The 21,936-nt window shown below is 53.6% G+C and overlaps 1 protein-coding gene across 4 annotated transcripts in view; it reads left to right on the top strand.

Moving 5' to 3' along the window:
- GFRA2 (GDNF family receptor alpha 2) overlaps positions 1–21,936 on the top strand; it is a 158,820-nt gene that overhangs the window by 57,587 nt on the left and 79,297 nt on the right. Inside the window, exon 1 of one of the 4 annotated variants that reach the window (XM_017661113.3) lies at positions 19,357–20,076. The exons of the other annotated variants lie outside the window; for them this stretch is intronic. Within the exon in view, the coding sequence (XP_017516602.3) occupies positions 20,037–20,076 (40 nt within the window). The 5' untranslated portion in view covers positions 19,357–20,036. Of the gene's footprint in view, positions 1–19,356; positions 20,077–21,936 lie in introns of those variants that run through there. 4 annotated transcript variants of the gene reach the window in all.

The raw sequence follows: 21,936 nt of genomic DNA, 5'->3' as shown, positions 1-21,936 counted from the left end.
TCTCTCCCCCACGTGCATTGTTACCAATACCCAAGGGAGGCTGTGGTTCTCATGAGGTCTTCCTTGAGATTCCATCAGTGCCACGGTCTTCCCTGCTTTCACCTGCCCTTCCAGATCCTCCCTTACTCTGTCTCGTGTCCTCAGGCGTGTCTTCCCTTCTTGGCACCATGTTTGTGGATATTTGGCCGCATGTGGTCCTTACTGTTTATAATTGTGTGGGTCATGTTGAGTTGAGTATTATCACTGGAGACCCATGGTTGGGACATTCTAGGAGGTAGCTTTTAAGTATTCTCTGATTGGGATTTTCTCCTGTATTCACAAACCCACTTAGAGTTGCTTCTGTATGCCCTTGATGGATATTTATGAGAAAGAATGGTGTAATGAGCTTGAAGCCCTGATCTATTGTTTTTTATCTGCGTGCCCTTGGGCAAAATCACTCCATTTTTCTCAACTCCTAAATGAGCATAATGGTATCTCAAAAATCTGCATTGAAAAGTAGAAATAATTTGCATAAAGCACCCAGCACAGTGCCTGGCTTCAATAAATGGCCCTGAGTTAGTGGCATAAACCAGAAGTCAGGAATCTCATCCTCATCCTGGTTTGGTGACTATTTGGCTGAACTTGAGCAAGATATTTCTCTTTTTGGAGCCTTGGTCATCTGTGGAAGTAACAGGTCTGGATAGTATTTGAGGCCTCTTTTGGGTCTGGTATTGTCTCTGACCCAGCCCTCAGCCCCTAACCCCCACAAGGCCTAGATGAGTCAGCCCAGTGAGACTCGGCTAGAGAGCTGCATGTCCGAGGTGACTGCTTTTCTAGGGCAGTTGGCAGGGGAGGTTTGGGCCCCTGGCTGGCTGAGGTCTGGCTTGGAGAGAAGGGGCAGGAAGGAAAGAGGGAGGGCATTGAGAGGAAGACAGTGACCTTGCAGCTGGAGCCCTGTCGGCAGTCCCGAAATGACAGATTAAGGAGGGGCTCTGGTATGCTGTTCTTCTCAACTTTAATCACTGTAATTCTGAGAAGACTTGAGTCTAAGCCTTCGATTCTCTCCGTGGAAAATCGTGTCTTTGGAGCGTCCGCAGACAAGGACATTGGCGAATTGGCAGTCACTGCTCCGTCACCGCCGCACGCAGGGAGGGCCGCCTGACAGATGGAGGTGTGCGGGTGGCCTGGGTCAGAGCCTGCCCAGCACTGTCCGGCGTGCCTGGCACCCCTTTCCCTGCCATCACATGCCACTTAGCCATGTCACAATTAGAGAGATACGCAGATGTCCGTTGTCTCCTGGGGAGGGCCAGGGTGGTGGAGAGAGGACACGGGCATTTTTGAATGAGGCAAAAGAGGAAAAGGTGGGGAAGACCCGGGGCGTTAACTTCGGGTGTCTTTGTGCTGGAGGACGTGGCCGTGGTAGAGGAGCTACCTCTGAGTGTAGCATGTGCATGTGTGTGATCGTGACTGGGGCTGAGGGGAAGGAGCAGCTGGCAGGGCTTGGAGAAGCCTGGCTTCCACTTAAGGATCTTCCTCATTCATCAGGCCCAGATAGCTTGGAACCTTCCCTGATTCTGGAAATGATTATTCAGTAATTTCAGTGTTGATTCTTGGCGAAATTCCAAAACAGATGACTGATACTGATGATTTGTGAGCTCTTGGACAAGAAAGGTGATTGCTAGAAGCCAGCATGAGTTCACTTAGAACAAAGCAGATCAACCCACTTCGTTTTCCTCTTTTTTGACAGGTGTTAGATTGATAATCAGTGTGGCAGGGTGCTCCTGCTCAGCCAGGCGTGGAGGGTGCGGGGGCGAGGAGTCACCCTTCTCCCGATATCGTCCCTGTGCGCGTGGCCTGAGGTACTGTGGGCAGCCCTGTGGGCAGTCCCTCTCTCAAGCCTCTCTCTTTACCCTGAACATTCACAGGAGCAGAGGGGGCCCCACAGAGACTGAGAATTTGGTTCCTGTGCCCACACTGATGTGCTAGATGGCTGCAGTCCGGGTGAGCAGGCAGGAAAGAAGAGCATGGCTCTCTGGGAGAGAACTCGCCAGGAGAGAAGGGAAATTCAGGCTCAGGGCAGGCCCCAGGCTGGGGCAGGGGGCTGCTCTGGAATCCATGGTGGCCCAGGGATAACTGAGAGCTCTGCTGGGCCTGGGGAAAAGCTGTATGCTTCCTATTAATGGTGCAAAACATGGGTCCTGGGAAGATTTAGTGTCCTCCCTCTCTCTGCAGAGCCATGGTGGCCCTTACAAATCAGGCAGACATCTGCGGCAAGGCCAGCCATCCCAGCTAGCCTCTGGGCTTCTGCTTTCTTTGCAGATGGCCGCCCGGTAGCCTCAAGGAGGACTGAGTTTAGATGAGTATGTACAACCCTGGGTATTCTCGGGCATATTTAGGAATCAGATCCTTGTTACATTGTTGGGGACCCAAAGTCTTGTAGCGTGGTTGTGAAAGGAAATGTGACCACAGTTTGTGCTGAGAGGCTAATGAGGCCTGGCTCCTAAGGCTGGCCAGTCCTCGGGCAGGAGTGTAAAACCAGTCATGGCAGCATTGTGAATAAATGAAGCAACTGCAGCCTGGTTGATAGTGCACTTGTGTGGACAGCTGCTGGGTAATCATCCCTAAGGGGACTGCTTCAATCTTAAACTTCAGTCTAGAAGGGGGGCTCCCATTCCTGTTCTATAGACCTGGACCTGAAGCCCTGTTCAGTTCCATGATTTCATCTATGACGTGGGTGAAGCACAGAGAGCAGGATTATTAAATTTTTAGATGACAGTTAAAAGGGATAATTGAGGTCCAGAGAGATATCTGAGGGTTTGAAAACATCCTGATAAGTTGAAATGACGCCCGAAACAAACAAGATGGAATTTAACAAGGACAAATATTAAGTCCTATATTTAGGTGATAAAGATGAATTATGTAGGCACGGTATAGGGAAGCATGACAGGAGTATTTCAAATTAAAATACCGCGGCCGGGACACGTTGAGCAGTGGACTGCCTGAAGGGGGCAGCAGAGAGCAGCTGCTTTATGGAGCCCCCGGGGAGGCGAGCACGCAGGTGAGCTACTTGCCTAGGGCAGCTGGGGGCAAGACGGCAGGCAGACAGTGATCAGACAGTCCCAACACGGGCACGTGAGGACTGGGCTGTGGCACATGGGCTCCGGGTCTGTGGGTTGTCTGAATCCAAGCAAGGCTGGGCTCCCTGCGCCCTGGGACACTCCTGTTTTGTGCCTGCCTGCTCTGGACAGTCCTTTTCTCAACTGGGGTCTGCCCAGACCCTGAGGTGATTTTTTTTTAGCAGCCACCAGCTCAGTGGGGGCAAAGCCTGGAAATGACACACTTACAGAGATGGAAAAGGGATTGGTGACAGCCTGGGGTTGGTGGGGCAGGGCGGGTAGGGTGTTTAAGGGGCAGGAGGAGGAGGGAACTTTGGTGATGGAACAGTCCTGTATCTTGATGGCAGCGCTGGTTACATCAGTCTACACGTGAGAGAGAGAAAGGTCCAGGCATGTATACACACACTGTATGCACATACATCCTACCCTGCCAACTTCCTGGTCTTAATGGGGTCATATTGTTATGTAAACTGCAATCATTTGGGGAAGCTGTACGAAAGGTCTATACTAATATAGACTCCGGTACTATTATTTCACAACTTCCTGTGGACCTATAATTATTTTTTAAAAAGTTAAGGAAAACTAAACAAAAAGAGCTAAGCCAGATTCTGCAATGAGTGCTCTGGGGTGGGGGTTGCTTGCTGGCTAGGGGAGTCTCCCCATCCCCAAGACGAGCACCAGACTGCCTCACTGTGCCTCTTGCCTCATTCCCAGGGCCCCTTCCAGAAGCCAGGCCTTGGTTCTTACCGCCTCCTCTTTTTCCGCAGAGTCCCTGAGACTTCAGCCTTTGTAGTTGACATTCTTACCATCTCCATGGGCTCCAGTAAGTGCCTACAGCCCACTCTCCAGATGGCATTCTCCTGGGTCCTTGCCCTGCAGCAGTACTGCTGACAATGGGTCCCTGAGTGCCACCTCCATGTCCCCCAGTCCCGCTGGGATGTGCCATGCTCCTACTCCCCGGCAGCCCATTTTCCCAGCATGCCAAGGAGCTGGCACCCAGTGGTCACATCTTTTGATCTATGCTGGCTGCAAACACCCAGGAAGGGCTTTGTTCATGGAGGGGAGGGACCCTAAGAGTTTGGGGGTATCAGTGTGGAACAAAGGAGCGGCTATGAGGCCCCAGACAGATTAGGGGAGGTGGGGAGAGGGAGGGAGGATGACTGCACCCAGCTAGGGATGGACATACCTGGTAAGGAGGGGTGGAGAAGGACTGGAGGCTGCGATCATTTCCACTCCCTGAGTCCAGAGCTATGGAAGGCAGCAGGGGCCTGTTTGGGCTTGGGGCACCTTTGTTCTTCAGAGAGGAAAGCCTGCGTGAGGCAGCAGTGGTACTTGCTGGAAGGGGGTTGTGTCATCCGCTGTGTGTCTTTTGTATTTGGCTTTTGATGGACCCTGTGGGGCTCGCAAATTCTTTGTTGTGCTGAGCCGGGGAGAGCCCATAGCTTGTTAAATCTGTGCCTATTTCACACCACGTGTTAGAGGATGATCAGGAGGGATAAAAATCATGAGCCATTTATAGCCAGGACTGGAGGAGAAGCAACATCGGGGGCTGAAGGCACCAGACCCCACCGCCTGAGCAGGGTCTGCCTGACCTTGGCAGAATTACCTTGCTGGGTGAGGTGGGCGTGTGGTTTGATTAGCTATTCTCCCACTCCTCTTCCAGAGCTTTGCCTTGTACCTAAAGGTCTCTCCCACCCCTGCCGTCGGTAGGCTGCTGAGGAAGCCCATGCAGGCTGCTGTTCATAGACCAGATGGGCTGCAACTCCAAGGACAGTAGTGTCCTGATGGCAGCCTAAAGGTGGGCGGCGGGGATGGATGAGCAGGGTGTGGCAGGGCCTGTGGGGCACTGGGGAGCCTGTACCTCAACTGGAATCATTCAGACACAATGTCTGCCAAAGAACCTCCATCTGCAGACAGAATTTGGCAACTGCTGGTGTAGACCTTTCTGCTTTCCTGCTGCCCTCAGAAGGGATCGTTCCTGGTCCAGGCCCTCAGGGCTCCCCCCATGCCAATCCAGCATCTTCGAGGAAATGGCAGGAGAGTGAGTCAAGGCCCTGTTCATTAAGCTGCTCCCTGTTCAACTTTGGGCAAATACTTGACCTCTCTATGCCTCCCTTTACTCATCTGCCAGAGAGGTATAATGCCCTTCTTATCCACTTTGAAGCATTGTTCTGAGGATGAAATGAGATGGTGTGTTTAAAGAATTCATACTCTTTTTCATTCCACAACAGATCTGAGGTGCCTTCTAAAAATACCTGTGATGTAGAGGAATAAAAATAAATAATATGTGAAATCATTTTGCTATTGTACACATTCTCATTATTGTCACTGGGAGCAGTGTGAAAGTGATAATAGATTCGCTATTTGCCAGGCTCATTTTCAATTTAACCTTGGCCTTCGAGGTCTTAACTGAGAAGCAGGCCAATGGGAGAACCTCAGATACTGAAGCCAGCCCCATCCACTTGGCCTAGGGCTGGTTTTGCCCGAGGGTGCTTGGGTGGGTGGGGTGTCAGTTCTGACTCTTCAGTCTCTGGGTGCCTCTGCTCTGGGTGGAGGCCCCATGGCAGCTCCATTATTTTCAATGCCAAACCTCCCCTGAGCATCCCCTCTGTGCCTGACCCTGGGCTGGGTGCTCAGATGCAGAGAAGAAAGAGACTGAGTCCTGTCCCACAGGGGCTTGCCAGGAAAGGACCTGGGAATGAGAGTCACACCCTGGGTTGAGCCTGCCTTGGGAAAGGTGACTAATTCCTTCTCATTTCAATTGTCCTTAAGATGGACATTTGTAACCCTCTTTGTCCTCCCTTACAGCAAAGCTGGAAGGATAAAATGAGGACGTGCTCTGATAAGGAAGATTGCTATGCAAATGGGAAAATCATCGTCTCTGATTCAGTGAGGCATAATCTAATTCAGTGATTTCAGAAATAACAGAGCTTTTAAGATTTGGGAGCTAGCATGGTCAGGAGGGTCTGTCTTACACACTCCGCATGGAATTTTTCAGGGATCTGTGCAGCACTGGGAACCTAGGCCACAAACAGGAGCTCTTCTGCCCTTTTGTCGTTTAAGCCACTTGGTCTATGGTATCTTGTTCTAGCAGCCTCAGCAGACTAATGCAGATTTACACAGAAAGTATGAATTATTCGCTCTCATAATACACACCTACTGAATTGGGCACTATGTGGTATGGGAGATACAGGATGCACCAGACAGACGTGGCTGCTACTTCCAGGAAGCTTGAAGTCCAACAGGGATACTGTAGCTGCTTTCAAGATGGGGAGACAGGACCAACATTAGAGGAAATAAGATGGTTTATGGTTACATGTGTGTGTGTGAGGTTTAAGTTGAGTAATGATGCTTCAAATGGTGGAAGCTCAGAGAAAATAAAAATAAAATCATTGGGGGGTGGGTCTTGTAGATACGAGGCTTGAAAGATTGAAGGGATGAATCTGGGTTGCCCTGTACATTGTAGGGAATTTGTCAGTCCAGCAAGAGGTGCCCCATCAGAGCTGCTTACCTGAAAGGCCCCACTCACTGGGGACTTCTCAGGGCCCCTGGTGACTGGCCAAGGTGGGCTTCTCTCCTGGGAGCCGCTGCCACCACCCTCGGGCAGGAAGCCTCTGCTCCCCAGAGGCTGGGGCTTGGCTGGCCCTTCTACAGTGATTTGTGCCATTTCTTCAGGCAGATGGGAACTGCTGGCTGTTCATCAAGTTAGCAATTAACAAGTAATTCATTAGGCACCTAATGAACAAATTATTAACCTGGCAAACCATGTCCAGCCACTGACTGGGGCGAGAAATGGCTATTAATAGGGTCTTGGAGTGGCAGCTGTGGTTTAGTGGTTAAGGCATGTGTGCACAGCTGAAGACGTGGGTTCTGGACTCTTGGGCCAAATCATTTTACCTCTCTAGGCCTTATTTTGGTTGCTCACGTGGTGGGAGTAATGAAACCCTATTAGTGGGCGATTTATATGTCAGAAACAGTCAGTATAAATGCAGGGCATCCAGTCATGTAACTCCAAAGCCCCTCATTCTTACTTCCTGGGATCCCCGAGCCAACGTAAGGTACTCGGACCATTCCTGCAGCCCTGGTAATCGGAAAGAAGTCTAGCTCACCACTTAGTATGTGCCTATGCAGCATAAGGCAGGTGTGTCTAATGTGTCCCTGCTCTCATGGCACTTAAATTTGGGTGTGGCTATCAGACATCCACACACAGCAAACTAGATCACAAAGCTGTCTGTGATAGGGCTGAGAACTCTGCACTTCAGAGGAGACAGCTGTGTGCGGGGGCGAGGGGCTCTTGCAGGGGACAGGGACTTCGCTGTGTTTTTCTGATTGTAAAGATAGCACGTGCTCATTCCCCCAAATCTCAAATAGAGAAACCAAAAGAAGATAAAGATAATATGTAATCTCATCAGTGGGAGATAACGGCCGACATTTTTGCATGTATTGGGGAGGATTTTAACAGGCAGAGATGGTGAAAGGATACTGTAGGTGAAAGAAATGTCTTGAGAGAAAGCAGGGAGGGGTGAGACAGGGGATAGGGGCTTTGGGGATGGGTGTGTGGACAGGGCTGGCTGGAGCAGGGGTCCTGGGGCAGAATTGAATCAGAGGCTGGAGGAGGGCCAAAAGGCTGGAGAGGGCAGATGAGGCCAGGCTCTTGTGGTGGAGGGGTGTGGGTATGTTTGTGCATCAGACCAGAAGCTCCAGCCAGCAAGCCAGACACTCTGCTCTTCAATCACTCTCATGATGCAATGGAACTTATTGACGTAGCTGTCCCACTTAGGAGAAATACTGCAAAATCCTCTGTGGGAAAAATAAACCCATATGAAGCTGTTGCAGAGTTGCCAAAGAGAGTGTGGGACCAGAGGAGGAGGCCATAAAGGTTGTACATACATCTAGTTGTATTGGCTGGGGCTGTTTTGGTGTGTCAGCAAGACTCCTCAGGGGATAAAGGACATGTCCTGCTTTGTCCCCCATTCAGCAGGTGTGACCTCCCTTCAGACCCTTGCTTTGTCCTTAGGAGATGTCTAATCCACAGCTACTTTTTGTCATGTAACAGCAGAAAAGTGTATAATTGTCAAAAACTCTTTTCTATAAGATAATTAAAAGAGTTCTGCAGGATGCAGTTTTCTTTGGCTCCTGTGACGAAGACATTGATGCCCATCAGACATTCCGTCTCTCCCTCCATCTACTAGCTCCAGTGCTGTTAGATGGGACCATGTAATTGGTTCTTGCCAATGGGTCATGGATGAAAGTGACACATGTCACTCTGGCCGGCTCAATGCACTCTCTCCTCCTGCTTCAATGAAGATGCATTTTGTTCCATGAGGAATAGCTACAAAATGATAGTGCATTCATTCATTAGCCTGGATCCCTGAGTGACTGTGTGGAACAGAGCTCTCTGCAGACCTACACTGAGCCTGCTGCATGAAGAAGAAAGAAACCTTTGTGGTGCAACCCTCGGAAAGTTTGCAGTTGTTTTTTACTGTAGCATAGCCTTGTTTAACTAACATAGTCCATTTGGCTTGACTGAGGTCTGACGCTTTATATCAATAGTAAAACTAATACCTTACACTGGACAGCTCTGTTATTATAGGGCACATAGTTTATTATAGGGCAGGTTTACACCTATCACCTTTTTTGAACCTTGGAACAATTACATATGTGAGAATACCCAATGGTAAGAGCTCAGTACATATTATTTCATGATGTAATGACTTCTCTAAAATCCCCATATCCATACATCCTCAGTTTTCAATCAATCCCTCTTCCCACTATTCCCTAATTCTACTACTGTGCTTCCAAACTTCATTGTACTTATTTGTTCATATGTTTACCATCCCCCAACCAGGCTGGAAGCTCCTCTGCTGTTTTATTCAAGACAAAGGCAGTGTTTTCTGCTTTTGTGTCATGTCTGTTGCAGCAGGAGCTTTAGTGATGGCTGAATAAGCCACCAATTGTGTGTGAGCAGAGTAAACTGTTATCTTGAAGTGCTGCCAGGTTAAGGGACTTGCCCAAGGTCACACAGCTAGTAAGTGGCAAAGCCAGGTGTGAGCCCCATTTTCATGACTGACGATCATGACCTGTGGGCTGCACAAGCAGTTTTGAGGATCAAATGAGATGGCATTGCCAGGGGGCTTTGTAAGATATCTGCATTTTCTATTTCCAAAGGCCAATAAGGAGTCCTGTGTGTTAGTGTCAGAAACTGAAGAAGGGACTGGCGGGGGTGAAGCTGTAAGAGGAGGAGAGGACTGGCAGGGAAGCTCCCTGGGGCACGAGCCCTTGTCTGTCATGCCCTTAGCAGAGGACAGTGCCCGGAGTGCAGTAGATGCTCAATACTGTGCCCCTTGAATAGACAGGAAGGAGAAAGCAGATGAAGGGAGGCAGGAAGGGGGATTCTAACTTGAGTTCTGAATACACAGGTCTGTGATGGGGTGTGTGTGCGGGGAGGAGTGTGCAGGCTCCTGCCTGCCCTCTCTCCAGCTGTGTGGACTCCCTGGGGCCCACATGGTGTCTGTCTCCTGCCCTGGTGGAAATGCTGGGCTAGGTTGGCTGCCAAGCAGGTGATATTGTGTGTGGCTGGCTCATTGCTGCACCTGTGTACCCCATTTAAGGGCTCCCAGAGGCTCATTAGCAAACACAACAGCCATCAGCCATGCAGGCCTCCCCAACTTCTGGCTCCTTATTTGGGGTGCTGAGGGGAGGCCCTTTCTCATGCTCTGGTGGCCTGGGTCAGCTCTGAGAGCAGACGGAATGAGCATCCGGGCACAGCAGTCCAGCAGGGGTGGAGCAGCACCTCAGCAAGAATGTCAGCTCCCTTGAGGCTAATGCGGGTGGTGGTGCTGAAGACTTTCTGTAGCAGCGAATTGTTATAATCAGTCATCAGAGGCTGATTGTTTTTCTTGGCACAATAGGTCTCCTCCAACAGACCCCTTCTCAGTATTCCTTCAGGGAATTGGAAAGTCTCTTTGGAAAGGCCTTCTGGGCACCCTCATTGGACACTTCCGGCATGGCTGGGCCCCTCCAGGTCACCCACAGTGTGATTTGAAGGCTGGAGGGAGCAGCTTCGCAGTTTCTCCTGGGCCCCTGGCTCTCAGAACTGGAGGACATGCAGAATTCATGTGGTGAGCGCTTCCCAAAGGGCTAGATGAACTCATGTGGCCACTGTGAAGTGACGTGTTGTGGCTGCCCAGAGCCCCACACTGAGAAGTCTTCACTGCGGTCAATTACTAGTATCTTCGTGGAGAGGAGAGGGGAGTGATGCACGAATGCAGCAGATCTCTTTTGAATCCCTTTCTCCTAGTGCCTGGTTTCTACTATTAGAGAACCATTATCTCACATTAAGGCCTTGTCTCTCTGTACGTATTTCTTTAAAATGCATATATGTCAGAAAGGAGTACCGAGAAGATATGGAAGAATTCAATGACTGATTGATTGGGATTGATTGCAAAAAAAAAGGCCATTATCAATTTTGCTAGTTCTGGAAAATGCAACGTGCTGGCATCTCTTAAAATACATAGATTATCACTCAGTTTAGGGGCTGTTTATCCGAGTGCCTGTCAGAGTGGTTGTGGATCGAAGGGAAACGGCAGAGGAGGTCAGTTTGGTGAGGGCAAGGTTGGAGTGCGGAGCCTCTCTCCCCTGTTGGGTGTTACCTGCAGTGGGGGCCCCAGGGAGTGGAGGTGTGGAGGTGCTGGCTACCCGTGGGAGGGCAGGAGACTGTCTATTCTTTCCTTTGCTTGGAAACCCCTTGTTGGGAGAGTCCCTTAGCTCCTGGCCCTGTAGCCTGTTCTCTGTGGCTGCGCCTCTCTTATCTAATCAGGGGGGTCAGCCTGGAGGAGAAGTGAGGTTGCAGCTGCTTCATTTCTTCAGACTAAAAAGTTACTGGGATCACTGGGCTGGAGTGTGAGGGGTGGGGGATCACACGCTGACAAGCAGAACAAGGTGGTTCATTGCATGGATCAGCAATTCCAACGAGTCTGACTCCCACTAACGGACTAAGCCTTTATAGAATGAGACTTTAAAATGAAGCACATAAGCCAATCTAGTTTGAATTAAAACAACTTCAATGGCAAAAAATTCCTCCAGTCAGATTTATCAATTTTTCCTAAGGAGAACAGAAGGGGAGGAAAGGGAGGCATTGTATGTGGGTCAGTGAGACCCCAGTGAGTCCCCGTGCTAAGTCCCTGAACCATGTCAGGTAAGAGGCTTCTCATTCAGTCAAGAAGCCCTTACTGAGTACTTATTATGTGCCAACCCCTGACAAAGTGGGGATGAAGAAGATGTAGGTCCTGTCTACATCGAGCTCACTCCTGAAGCAGATGGGGAAGGGTGGCCCCAGAACTCACACTGGGTGTGGGCTGCCCCAAAACACCACGGCTACTTCTTGCATCTGCAGACTGCCTCATATCTCAAAGCACCGTCTCATTTGGTCTTCTGTGTCCTTTGTGAGGCTCATAGGGTAGAGGGTTATCACCCCAGAGGACCTAAGGTCACATGCATAGCTGGGGCAGAGCTGGGGGCTAGCCCAAGTACCCTCCACTGGCCCAGCCATGGGGGAGCTGAATGGAAGATGAATTGAGGGGTAGGATGGAGCACAGAGACAGAGATTCTGTTAGTACACAAGTCCGTGCTCCCTCCCGTCCTTTTTATTTCTTTTGTTCTTTATTTCAACTAGGAAACCCTTTCTGAAGGCTGACTATGTGCACTGTGCTACCCCACAATGGTACTGAACTTTTTTCTGGGCTGCCAGAAAGCCCAGACTAAAGCTGGAACTCGAACCCTAGTCTGGGCCTCTTCCCACAATGCCACACTTGCTTGTTGGGCTGTTGTCCCAGGAGCCAGGCAGCAAGAATATGGAGCGATGGGACTCTCCCAGGGCTGGAAAGTTTGCCGACTCCTGAAGCTCTCAGTGCTCTCAGCAGGGAAGACCCTCTAGGGCACCAGCACTCCCTCCAGGGAGCAGGGACTCACTCACCTTTGGAGTAGGGAGGCAGCAGGTGCCTGGACCCCTGCGAGTGGCCCGCCCTGGAGCCTGCTTGGTGGGTGTGATGACTTCTTCCCTGGGGTGACCTGGGCTGGGGAGTAGGAGGTAGGAACCATACGTCGTGGTTTTCACGGGGCAGCCTCTGTGACAGCAGACCTGCACCAGGGAGAGGGGTGGGTGGTGGCTGTCCATGGGCACAGGCGGTCTGCAGGACTCCTGGACACTTCCCTACACTTCCCATCCTTGTGGGCACGGGAGTCTGGGGAGGCAAACTCTAGCCTGGCAGAAGGAAGAAGGCCTCAATTATCCAAGCTCTCTGGGACCGGGGAACTGAGGTCCCCGGAGGACCAAGCATCCTGGCACAGGAAGTGTTTCTGTGAAATTGTCTTAGTTTTCATAATTAAAAAATATTTTATTTTTATTTTATTTTACTGAAGTGTTTATGCAAAAGCCATATCCCAAATAGGGACTCTGGAATCAGTTAGAATGGGTTCCTAGTCCTAGGTCAGTGCCTCACGGACTATGACCATGGACCAGTCACTTGATGCCTTTAAGATTTTTCTCATCTGAAAAATGCCCACTTCAAAGGCTGTTTGGGAGGCATAAGGGAGACAAATTTATAGAAAAAGCTTTGCAAGTTGTTGGGTGCTATGCACTTGTGGGCAGTTTATTATTGTTGTTGTCAGAGTTTCCTTCCAACCCTGAGAGCCTGAGGCTGATGGTCACTGAAATTCTACCATTAGCAATTCATTCTTTTGGGTTAAACATTGCCCTGCCCCTGGGAGCAGCCTCATTTCCTAGTTTCCTACTTGGGCAAGAGGGACAGGATAGCAACAAAGCACTAGTGCACGGTGTCAGTGGGGTTAAGGAGAGGACATTCTGGATGATGGGAGAAGTTCCCAGGACAGAGGATGCAAAGAGAGAGGTAGGCATGAAGGCCGAACTCTAGGTTGGGCCCAGGGAAGGCATGTCTGCTCAGGGAAGGACACTCTTGTCTTCATTTTATGTCCAGAAAATGCCTCTAGTGAGTTGCCCTCCAGGCCCTGGAGGCAGAGCTGGGCCCTTCAAGTGACAGTCCATCTCAGACCTAGCTTTGGTGCTCCACCCACCTTGCAGGCTTGGCTAAATAAAGACATGGTCCCTGCGGGGAGCTGCTGGGGCTGAGAGCTCTCCTGGGGGGCTCCAGGCAGCAGGAGCCAGCTCCCGACAGCTTGGCAGAAGCAGTCACTGCCCTTCTCCCTTGGTTTCTGCCTCTGACCTTGGATAACCTGGCCGATTGCCAGAGCCTGAGAGCTGGGGTGGGCTGCTGTCCCATGCTCGGGAGAGAGGCTGCAGGGTTGTTCCAGGCAGCTGGGGTCTGCCAAGGGCCATGCTGGCACCAGGACAACACTGGGGCGTGGTCACGACGATGCCAACACCGAGAGTGCAGTGTAGTTAGGGCCAGCGGGGAGGAGGCTTGACAGCCAGCTGCGATATTTTAAGCCAACAGTAGCTCACCAGAAGGGCCGGTTACCAGCTCAGTTCCTGCTGCCACTGGGGAGTCCTGTGGGGGGGGGCAGGGGAAGAAGGGGGCTTCACACTTTTCTCAGGACATCTGCTACCTCTAGAGGAAGATGAGTTCAAGGGACACAGCCCTTACCAGGCCTGGATTAATAAACACAGATAGTGCCAAAAGCTGTGGGTGCCTTCTCCCTCTCCTCTGGGCTCCCCTAGGTGGGAGGAAGCAGAGGAGAGGCCTGCCACCATGGCTGGCAGATGGATGCTTGCTGCCATGTCACCAGACCAGGGTGTGCGAGGATCTGCTTTGGAGTCCTGTCTCTGCCTCTTGTTGGCTCAGCTGTGGCCTTGGCCATGGCACGGGCCATCTTCAAGCCTGCGTTTGTTCACTTGGAAGGGAAGCTGAATCCACCATGCCTTCTTCCCAGGAATGCTGTCAGGGCTTTGGGATGGAGGAAAAAGTTATGAAACTCTGGGGTGCTAAATCCACAAAAGGTCCTGAAAGCTTCCTGCTGGAGTAACTCCCCAGCTCCATCCCTGCATCCTGCTGCAGCAGCGTGCTCCCCATCTAACGGGATATCCTGGGGCTTAGGGCCTCCCTGGCATGGGTGGGGCTGCAGAGAGGTTCTCTGAGGCCCTGGGGAGAGGCTAAGTGAAGCCAGATTCCCACCTCCTGCCGGTACCTACCTCTAAAGAGAATGATGAAGCCCGGGAACATTGACTGAAGTCGATTAGAGAAATCAATGCCCCTGAGTGCAGTGAGTATTTCTTCCCTCCCAGGCTGGCCCACCCACTCCGCCCAGCAGCCCTGTTCACTCTTTGGGAATCAGATGGTTTAGCTAAATCCCTGCTGGTCTCGATTCCCAGACTAGTTCACTCTGGCCAGGCTGAGCCTCAGAGATCTGGCATATTCTGGTGGGAGGGAAGGTTGGTGAGGGGTTCAGCCTGCCATGAGGAGGGAGGCAGGGCTGGAACAGGGCTAGGAAAGCCCATGGGTGAGCTGGGCACCGGGCTAGACAGGATCCTTTCTAGGCTCTAGACTTGGATTCCAAGGATTAGCCAGATAAAACCCGTAGGAAAGGTGCAAGAGAAATTTCATTCTCACGAGTGCTTCACACTGTTGCTGGATGGAGAAATGGAGTATTTAAGACGTTCTGAATCAGGACAGGAAAATGTTCAGCCTGGGGAGCTGTCATAGTGCTTATTTATTTTGGGCACAGAGGTTACAGAGTTACCCTGCATCCCAGCTTTCAGAGTCCAAATCCTGGTTCTGTCACTTAAAATACGATGTTCCGGCCTCAGTTTTCTCATTTGTAAAGAGTGATTTACAGTACCTACTGCATAGAATTATTGTTAAGAATTAAAGGACTATCAATATGTATCTTACCATACAATTGGCTTCTTCAATTATTCTTTCTAAGGACAAAGCCTGAGAAGTCAGGGCTGGTTACTTTCCCTGGCCTGGCTACTATCTGAGTAAAAGGCATTTTCCTCCTTCCTGTGCCCTGTGTTGATTCCATCACCAACATCTTTCCGACTCCTCTTTAAATGCCTCTGACAATGACTACTTCCTGTCCATGCCCACCCCCTCTTCCTGTCCATACCTGCCACCTGCTCTCCATGCCCACCCCCCTCTTCCTGTCCATACCTGCCACCTGCTCTCCATGCCCAACACTCTTCCTGCCTCTACTCACTACCGCCTCTTCCTGCTTTGGGCCCTCATGACCTCGGGCCAAGACTGTTAACATTGCCTCCTGACTTATCTTGTTTCCATCCTTCACAGAGGTGTCAGAGCAATCTTACGAAAGCTCCACTCCTGTTATATCACTCACCTGCTCCGAAACCTTCAGTAGCTCCCAGGGAAGCAAGTCCGAGCCTTCAATACTTGGGCCTCCACTGTGCCTCCCAATCATGCCTTTGGATCTCCTCCCACTGGCCACTCCCTCCTGTGCTCCTGGTACCCTCCTTCCAACTCGTGGGCTGTTTCTCCAAGTTTTCTTACCACTGTGCTTTTGCCTACTCTCTGCCCCCTTCCCCAGTGCCCTTTTTAGCCAAATTCAACCCATCTTCCCAGGTCCAGCTTAGATCCTACCTCCCTGCAAGTCCTGAAGTCGGGCAGTCCTATTTCCTTTCTCTCCCTTGGCCCTTGTGCGTTGCCACACTTCTCACGGGTATGGCTAACTCCATCTGCAGATGATTCCATGGCAGGGGCGGTCCTGCCCAGGGCCGTCTTCCCCATGGCTCTCGGCACTGTGTTGGGCCCAAAGAAGGGTTCCAATAGGTTTGTGCTGATTGATAGTGGGAGGCCCCTGGCCAGCTGCTGTCCCATGGCTGAGAGCACCTCTGCTTGCTAGCCTGTGGTTCTCAACATGTCTTAGCTGGCCCTGTCTTTTTCTTTGAATTCTGGTTGGTTTTTATCTCCAGGGCAAGGGAACCCCATCTTCCACCTACCTCCAAAGGAAAAAAGAGATGAGATTGTGCTGGGGGCAGAACAAATGTGGTCAGTTGAGCTCTGTGACCAATGTGTGTGTGTGTGTGTGTGCATGTTCACACGTATACTGCAGTGGGGTGGCCACTTGCCCCCTTCCACTGGTCCTTTCTCCCTCTCTCTGCCTCTACCACTCTTGCCCTCCAGAGAATGCCCTCCGTGAGGCGAGCAGGCAGGGAGAGGCGCAAGAAGGGAGGAAACCAACAGGCTTGTGCTCTTTCCCTCCCCTGCACGCTGTACCTCCTGGATCTGTGCTGAGGAGGGGGCGTCTTTGGTGGGCTGGAGTCTCCTCTGCTGGTGGGCTCAGGAGCCGTGGACGGGCCCTTGCAGGCAGTCTGGAGGACACAGTACCTGAGGGCGTGTGAGAGAGCATCAGTGTACACAAGGGCTTCTGTTTGCACCTTTCTCCTTTGACTCTTTCTCGCAAGATCCCCTATCCTTGATCCTCCACAAAGTCATCTCTGTTTCCCTTGGGTCCCTGTAGACCTTTACGTCTGCCTCTCATTTTCCACTTATGTTTTATGCCTTGTCATAGGTTTCCAATTCTTCTGGACCCAGAGGAAAGGGGTGACATTTTATGAACAACTTCCTATGAACCAGGTATTTGACTAGCTCTTTTTGTGTATAGTACATCTAATCTCTACAAGGCTGGATTAAAAAAATATATATATACCCATTTTATAGAGGAGAAAACAGGTTCAGAAAAATTAAACTGCCTATGGCCAGTGCATATTCATCTGTGTTTCCTCTGCAGATCCTGGCACAGGGGTACCTTGCACATAGCAGATGCTCAGGAAATAATGGTGTGACACTTGGTCTCTGCCATATTTAAGGGCAGCTCAGGTTGAGGGCTGGGGTTCACAGACAGTGGTGGGCCTGGATAGACAGGAGGGAGGGTGCCCACGGGAGGGTGCCCACCCACAGCCACCACATGCCAGATATTGGTCTGGCTGGTGTTGTCCACTGTCCTTGTAAGGCTGGGTGACCCTAAGTCCTTGAAGGGCCTTAGCCACTCATGTCCTGCTACCAGAGCCCCCTCCCCACACCGTGGGAAGTCAGTGGGAGCCATCACGGGGGGGTCACGTTCTGCTTTCCTGGCCCCTTCACTAGGAAGGGGCAGGAAGAGCGCCCATGTATGTTTGTTTTCTGTCTCATGTCCAGCCAGGGTTAAATGAAAGTTTAAACAATTTTTGGAGAAGGAAGAGGGATTTGCTAAGTAGTAATTCTGGAAGTTGGGGTGGGGCCCTTGGAAGAGGGAAGAGCCAATCAGGTACCCACATGTGGAGGGTGGAGGGGTGGAGGGTGTCTGGGCAACCGACAGTGTAATTCCTATCAATTGTCCCCTTTCATTGACACTTTTCTGAAGCTGGTTTCTTAAGTCCCCCAATTTTTGGAGGGAAGCCAGGGTCCCTTGTCAGATGTGAAGTCATTTTCTAGACCTGGAGAGGCCCAGAGGAAGGACAGGGAGGGCAGCCTGGAGGCTTTCCTCTGACAACACTAACTGGCAAGGGCCCGTGCCTCTAGCGGCACCACGCAAAGGCCAGAGAGAGGATGCAGCGAGGGCCAGCGCACCAGGATGGTGCGTTCAGACGGCAGATGCGTTCAGAGGAGACGCCTGCCCTGCGCTTCCAAGGCCGGAGAAGCCGCGTTCCCGCCTGAATCCGCAAGATGGAAGTCGCTCCCTCTAGCTTTCCCACTAGCGAAGGCTAGTTTTCGGAGTGACCCCTCCCTTCGCGCGCTCGGATCGATTTTCTGGCATTTACTCTTTTCCAGAGTATTGTTCATTTAAAAATACACCTTAAAGGCACTACCAAACACACCTTAGCTCCAGCACGGATTCGGTTTTGGGTAGCGCGGAAAGTTTACGAGGAGCTGCGGGGACCCCACTCCAGCGAGCGGGGTGCGCACGGAAGCCGAGGACGCGGGTGAGGCTGTGTCTGGAGGGGGCGTGATGCTGGGGTGCCCGGCGTCGTGGGCGTGTGCCCTTGCGTGTTCACAGCCCCGCCGCCTCGCCCCCTCTTGCCCCAACGTCAGCAACCTCACCTCTCCTTCAGTCGTTTCCCAGTGAGAAGCTTCCTTTTTGGTGTTTCTGGGCGTTTACTGTGAATTCCGTGACTAAAGCACGCCGGTGGGCCCGGCCCATCGACAGATGGATCAGTCGCCCCCTTCCCGGCTGGGGGCTCGGCAGCGGGGAGCTGTCAGCTGCCTGGGGAGAGCAGCTCGGAGCCCAGCCCGCCGTCGCGCTCGGGTCGCGCAGAATGGAGCGGAGCCCCGGCCCGGGTGGTCTCGGGGCGGCTCCACCGGGGTGGCTCCACCGGGGTGGCGCGCGAGCTCTCGCCTCCACCCTCGGCGCAATCCGGACATGTTCGCCGGCCTCGCAGGAGGCGGTCAGGGCGTCCGGCCCCGCGGCCCTCTTCCCGCGCCGGGGAGGGTTGACCAGCTCGCAAAGGGAGTCGCGAAAGGCTGCGACGTGGGGCGAGCGTGGGGTGAGGGCGCCCCGGGCTTGCGGGGAAAGTTCTCGAGCCCCGCGTGCAGTGCACACACGTCTGCGTGCGAGGGGTAGACCCAGGCCAGCAGGCTGCACGGGGACGCTGGGGGCTGGCGATGGAGGGGTCCTTCTTCCCTCGCGGCTTCGGGAAGAAGCTCTGCCCGTCTGCGGCTCCCGGGCTCAAGAACGCCCCCGCCCGCGGAGGGTGGAGCCCCTTCCCCAGACTCCCACGTCCGGGCTTCCTAACGCCCCTTCCCCACGCCTCGGGCTGGCTCGGGCTCCCGGGACTCCACGCCCTCGGGCCTCAGCTGAGCCTTCCAGGCCTCTGGGACACGGTGGCCCGGGGGACTGGGGCAGGGGTTTGGAGGGTGCAGCTGGCACGCGGCGTGGGGGACGGCGGCGCGCCGCGCAGGGAGGAGCAGGGTGCGGAGGCTCTGGTGGGTCTGAGCCGGAGCCGGGGAACCCGGGGAGCCGGGGGAGCTGGTCAGTTTCCGGCCCAGGCAGCAGGTCGGTCCTTGGAAGGGCGGGCGGCAGAGCAGAGCAGGGGGAGCCAGCGGCGGAGCTCTCCTGCCGGCGGGCGTTTCCGGCGCCACCGCCACCACCGTGTCGCCACTGCCGCTGCAGAGAGTCGCTGCTCCTCCGCGCTCCCGCGCCCCGCGCCGCCAGCCGCCTGGGAGCCGGAGCGCCGAGCCCCGGGCGGAGGAGAGGGGCGCGCGGGCGCGAGCCGCGGCGAGGGAGCCGAGCCGGGGGAAGGGGCGGGCGGAGGGAGGAGCGGGAGGGGAAGAGGGGGAGGGGAGCGGAGCGCGGGGAGGGCGAGAGCAAAGAGCGCGAGCCAGAGAGAGGGCGCTGAGCGAGGGAGAGAGCCAGACGCGCGCGGGGACCCACGGCCCCCTGGGCTTCCATTGGGAAAAGTGAGAGGAGCTAGGGTTAGCGGGAGAAGGTGTTTTGAATCTTTTCTTCGTCTTGGTGCGAAAGAAGCGACTCGGGTCTCGTCCTCGGAGCTCCCACTGGATGGTTCTTTGGCGCTGACACCCGTCGGTGGATTTCTTTCCTCCTCGCGGTTCATTCTGAGCCCCACCCTCGCCGCTTCCTTCCAGCCCTGCACTCTCCAATCGCCGCGCTCACCTCCCCAGGGCCCCTCCTGGGAAGCGCAGGGGAATTGGACCCGCGGGGACCCGCGCGCTCCCGGACCAGCGAGGGCAGGGCTGACCTGGGACGGCTGTCGGCGTATACGGCAGATCCACACACGTACGTGTGCATTGGATTCTGGTGGGCACGGGGGGCGTTGAGAGGCAGCCCGCCGCCCCCCGCCCCCACCCCCTCCAGCCGGAGGCGAGGATCACCGGACTCAGGATATTCCTCGGGCGCACTCGCTGTGCTCTCCGCATTGGATTCGGGACTGATTGTCGCTGCTGGGCTATTATTATTGTTGTTATTGTTTTTACCCAAGGGAGAGAGACACAAAAACTGTGGGATTTATTTAACATGATCTTGACAAACGCCTTCTGCATCCTCTTCTTTTTAGGTGAGTACCTGCGGGCGGCAGGGCAGCTGTTCCGCGGGAGCCCGGGGGCCGCGCGGTGCCGCGCGCTCGGCGCCGGCGAGAGGCTGGGAACGCGGGCAGCGGGAGGGCGCCGGCGGGAGACAGGCGGGGAGACCCGAGGGGGAGCGAACCGGGGCCGGGGCTGCCAATTCGAGCGGGCCGGGCGGCGAGGCTGCGGGCGCAGGGACGCGGTCGGAGCTGCTGGGTGCGCGGGGGCTCGGAAGGGTATAGAACACCGAGACGGTCCCGCACACGCTCACAGACACAGTGGTGACACTCACTTCCCCCCAAATAATGGGTTCAAATTGCGGCAACTTAAGAAAAAAAAAAATCCAACTCTTGGTCTCCAATAAAGGAGGAAGGGGAGAGGCTCCGTGTCGGGGAGAGAAAAATCGTGCCGGGCCCACCTTTCTGGCCTCTGAGTGGGTCGTAGGGGAGGCACGGGCTTCTGAACCAGGACCTCCAGCTCGGGCATCTCTTGGGGGAGCGCGGCAGCCATCCGCGCACCCGCCAGTCACCTTCTGGGAAATGCATCCCGCTTCCCACTCCTTGAACCCCTTCCTAGTGGCTCCATTCCCTGGAACACTTTGCAAGTTTCTTCCCACCCTTTGCCCTCCCATCCGTCCAGACCCAAGCCAGATGCGTGGGCGAGCGTAGAAGGTTGGGAGCAACCTTCACTGCCTTGCCTTCATCCCCTCTGGGGGGCTATGGACCCTGTAGCTGGAAGAAAGAAAGGGAGGAAGGCCAAAGTTTGCTTCCTTGGGAGAAGAGGGAGAGGGGTAAGGGGAAAAAAGGATCTGAACAAAGACCCCTGCTCCTTCTGTAAGCCCCCTCCCCCAAGGGCAGGGAGGAGGGGCTGCCTGGTCACTGAACCTTGGCAGTCTCTTCCCACCCAGAATTCCCAGCCCTCTGCCCCTTTTATGTGATATGAAGTCTCAGCTGCTTAGGAAATGGCTATGGAGAGAGCATTCTGGGAGAAGAGGAGAGAAAGAGGATGTTTGCCAGGCTGGGTGCTGACCAGCAGTCCCAGGCAAGTGTGCATCCCTGGGAGTAGATGCTCCAGACAGAGAGCCTGGCATTGATGTTGAGGGAGCACACCTCTGCTTCGGTGGGGGAGCTGTCCCTGACACCCTGGCCTGCTGGGTAGGCAGCTGTGAAGCAGGCTGCCCAGCTGGGGTCTTAAGAGCACCCTTTGCCTCCTGGAGGAGGGGATAGGGGAAGGCCTGGTGCTGATCACAATAAGACGTGGGTGGTCTATGAAGTGTTCTCCTGACTTGGACAGGGGACTGGAGTCAGCGTGGGTCAGGTCCTTGTCCATCCTCTCTTTCCTTCTCCCCTAGGCATGAGTTCCCCTGGGGCATGGCCCTGCTCTAGGGTGTGGCCTTTAGTGTCCAGTCCCGCTAAGCCAGAGGCAGTTTCTCTCCGGTTGGGAGGGGCTGGGGAAGGAAGCTGGGTTAGTGCTCTGGGCCCACAGTGACCCTGCAGCCCTCCCTGGAATCCTCTGCAAGGGGACACACATTCTGAAGGGGCTAATGTAAAACCTGACCTTTTTTCCCACTGCTGGTTTGAAAACTCAGCTTTTTGGGGCCAAGAATGAACAGGTCCAAGTAGAAAAGGAAATGGTATTTCAGGAAAAGCAGCCAGATTATTGGCTGCTGAGCTGCATATACCCCAGGCTGCATGGCTCTGAGGTGTGGGCACCTTTTGAGGTCCTGGGGAAGGTCATGGGAGCACTATGGGCCCCACAGTCACCTGCAGGCCTGGACCCCCATGTTGCAGGCTGGTTTAAGGAGATGACTGTGTTCTCATGGTGCAGGTGTGTGTGTGAGAGAGTGTGCATGT

The sequence above is a fragment of the Manis javanica genome, chromosome 3 (genome assembly GCF_040802235.1).
Source record: "Manis javanica isolate MJ-LG chromosome 3, MJ_LKY, whole genome shotgun sequence".
In the NCBI taxonomy this organism is placed as follows: Eukaryota; Metazoa; Chordata; class Mammalia; order Pholidota; family Manidae; genus Manis; species Manis javanica.
This window is presented reverse-complemented; position numbering and strand designations above follow the sequence as displayed.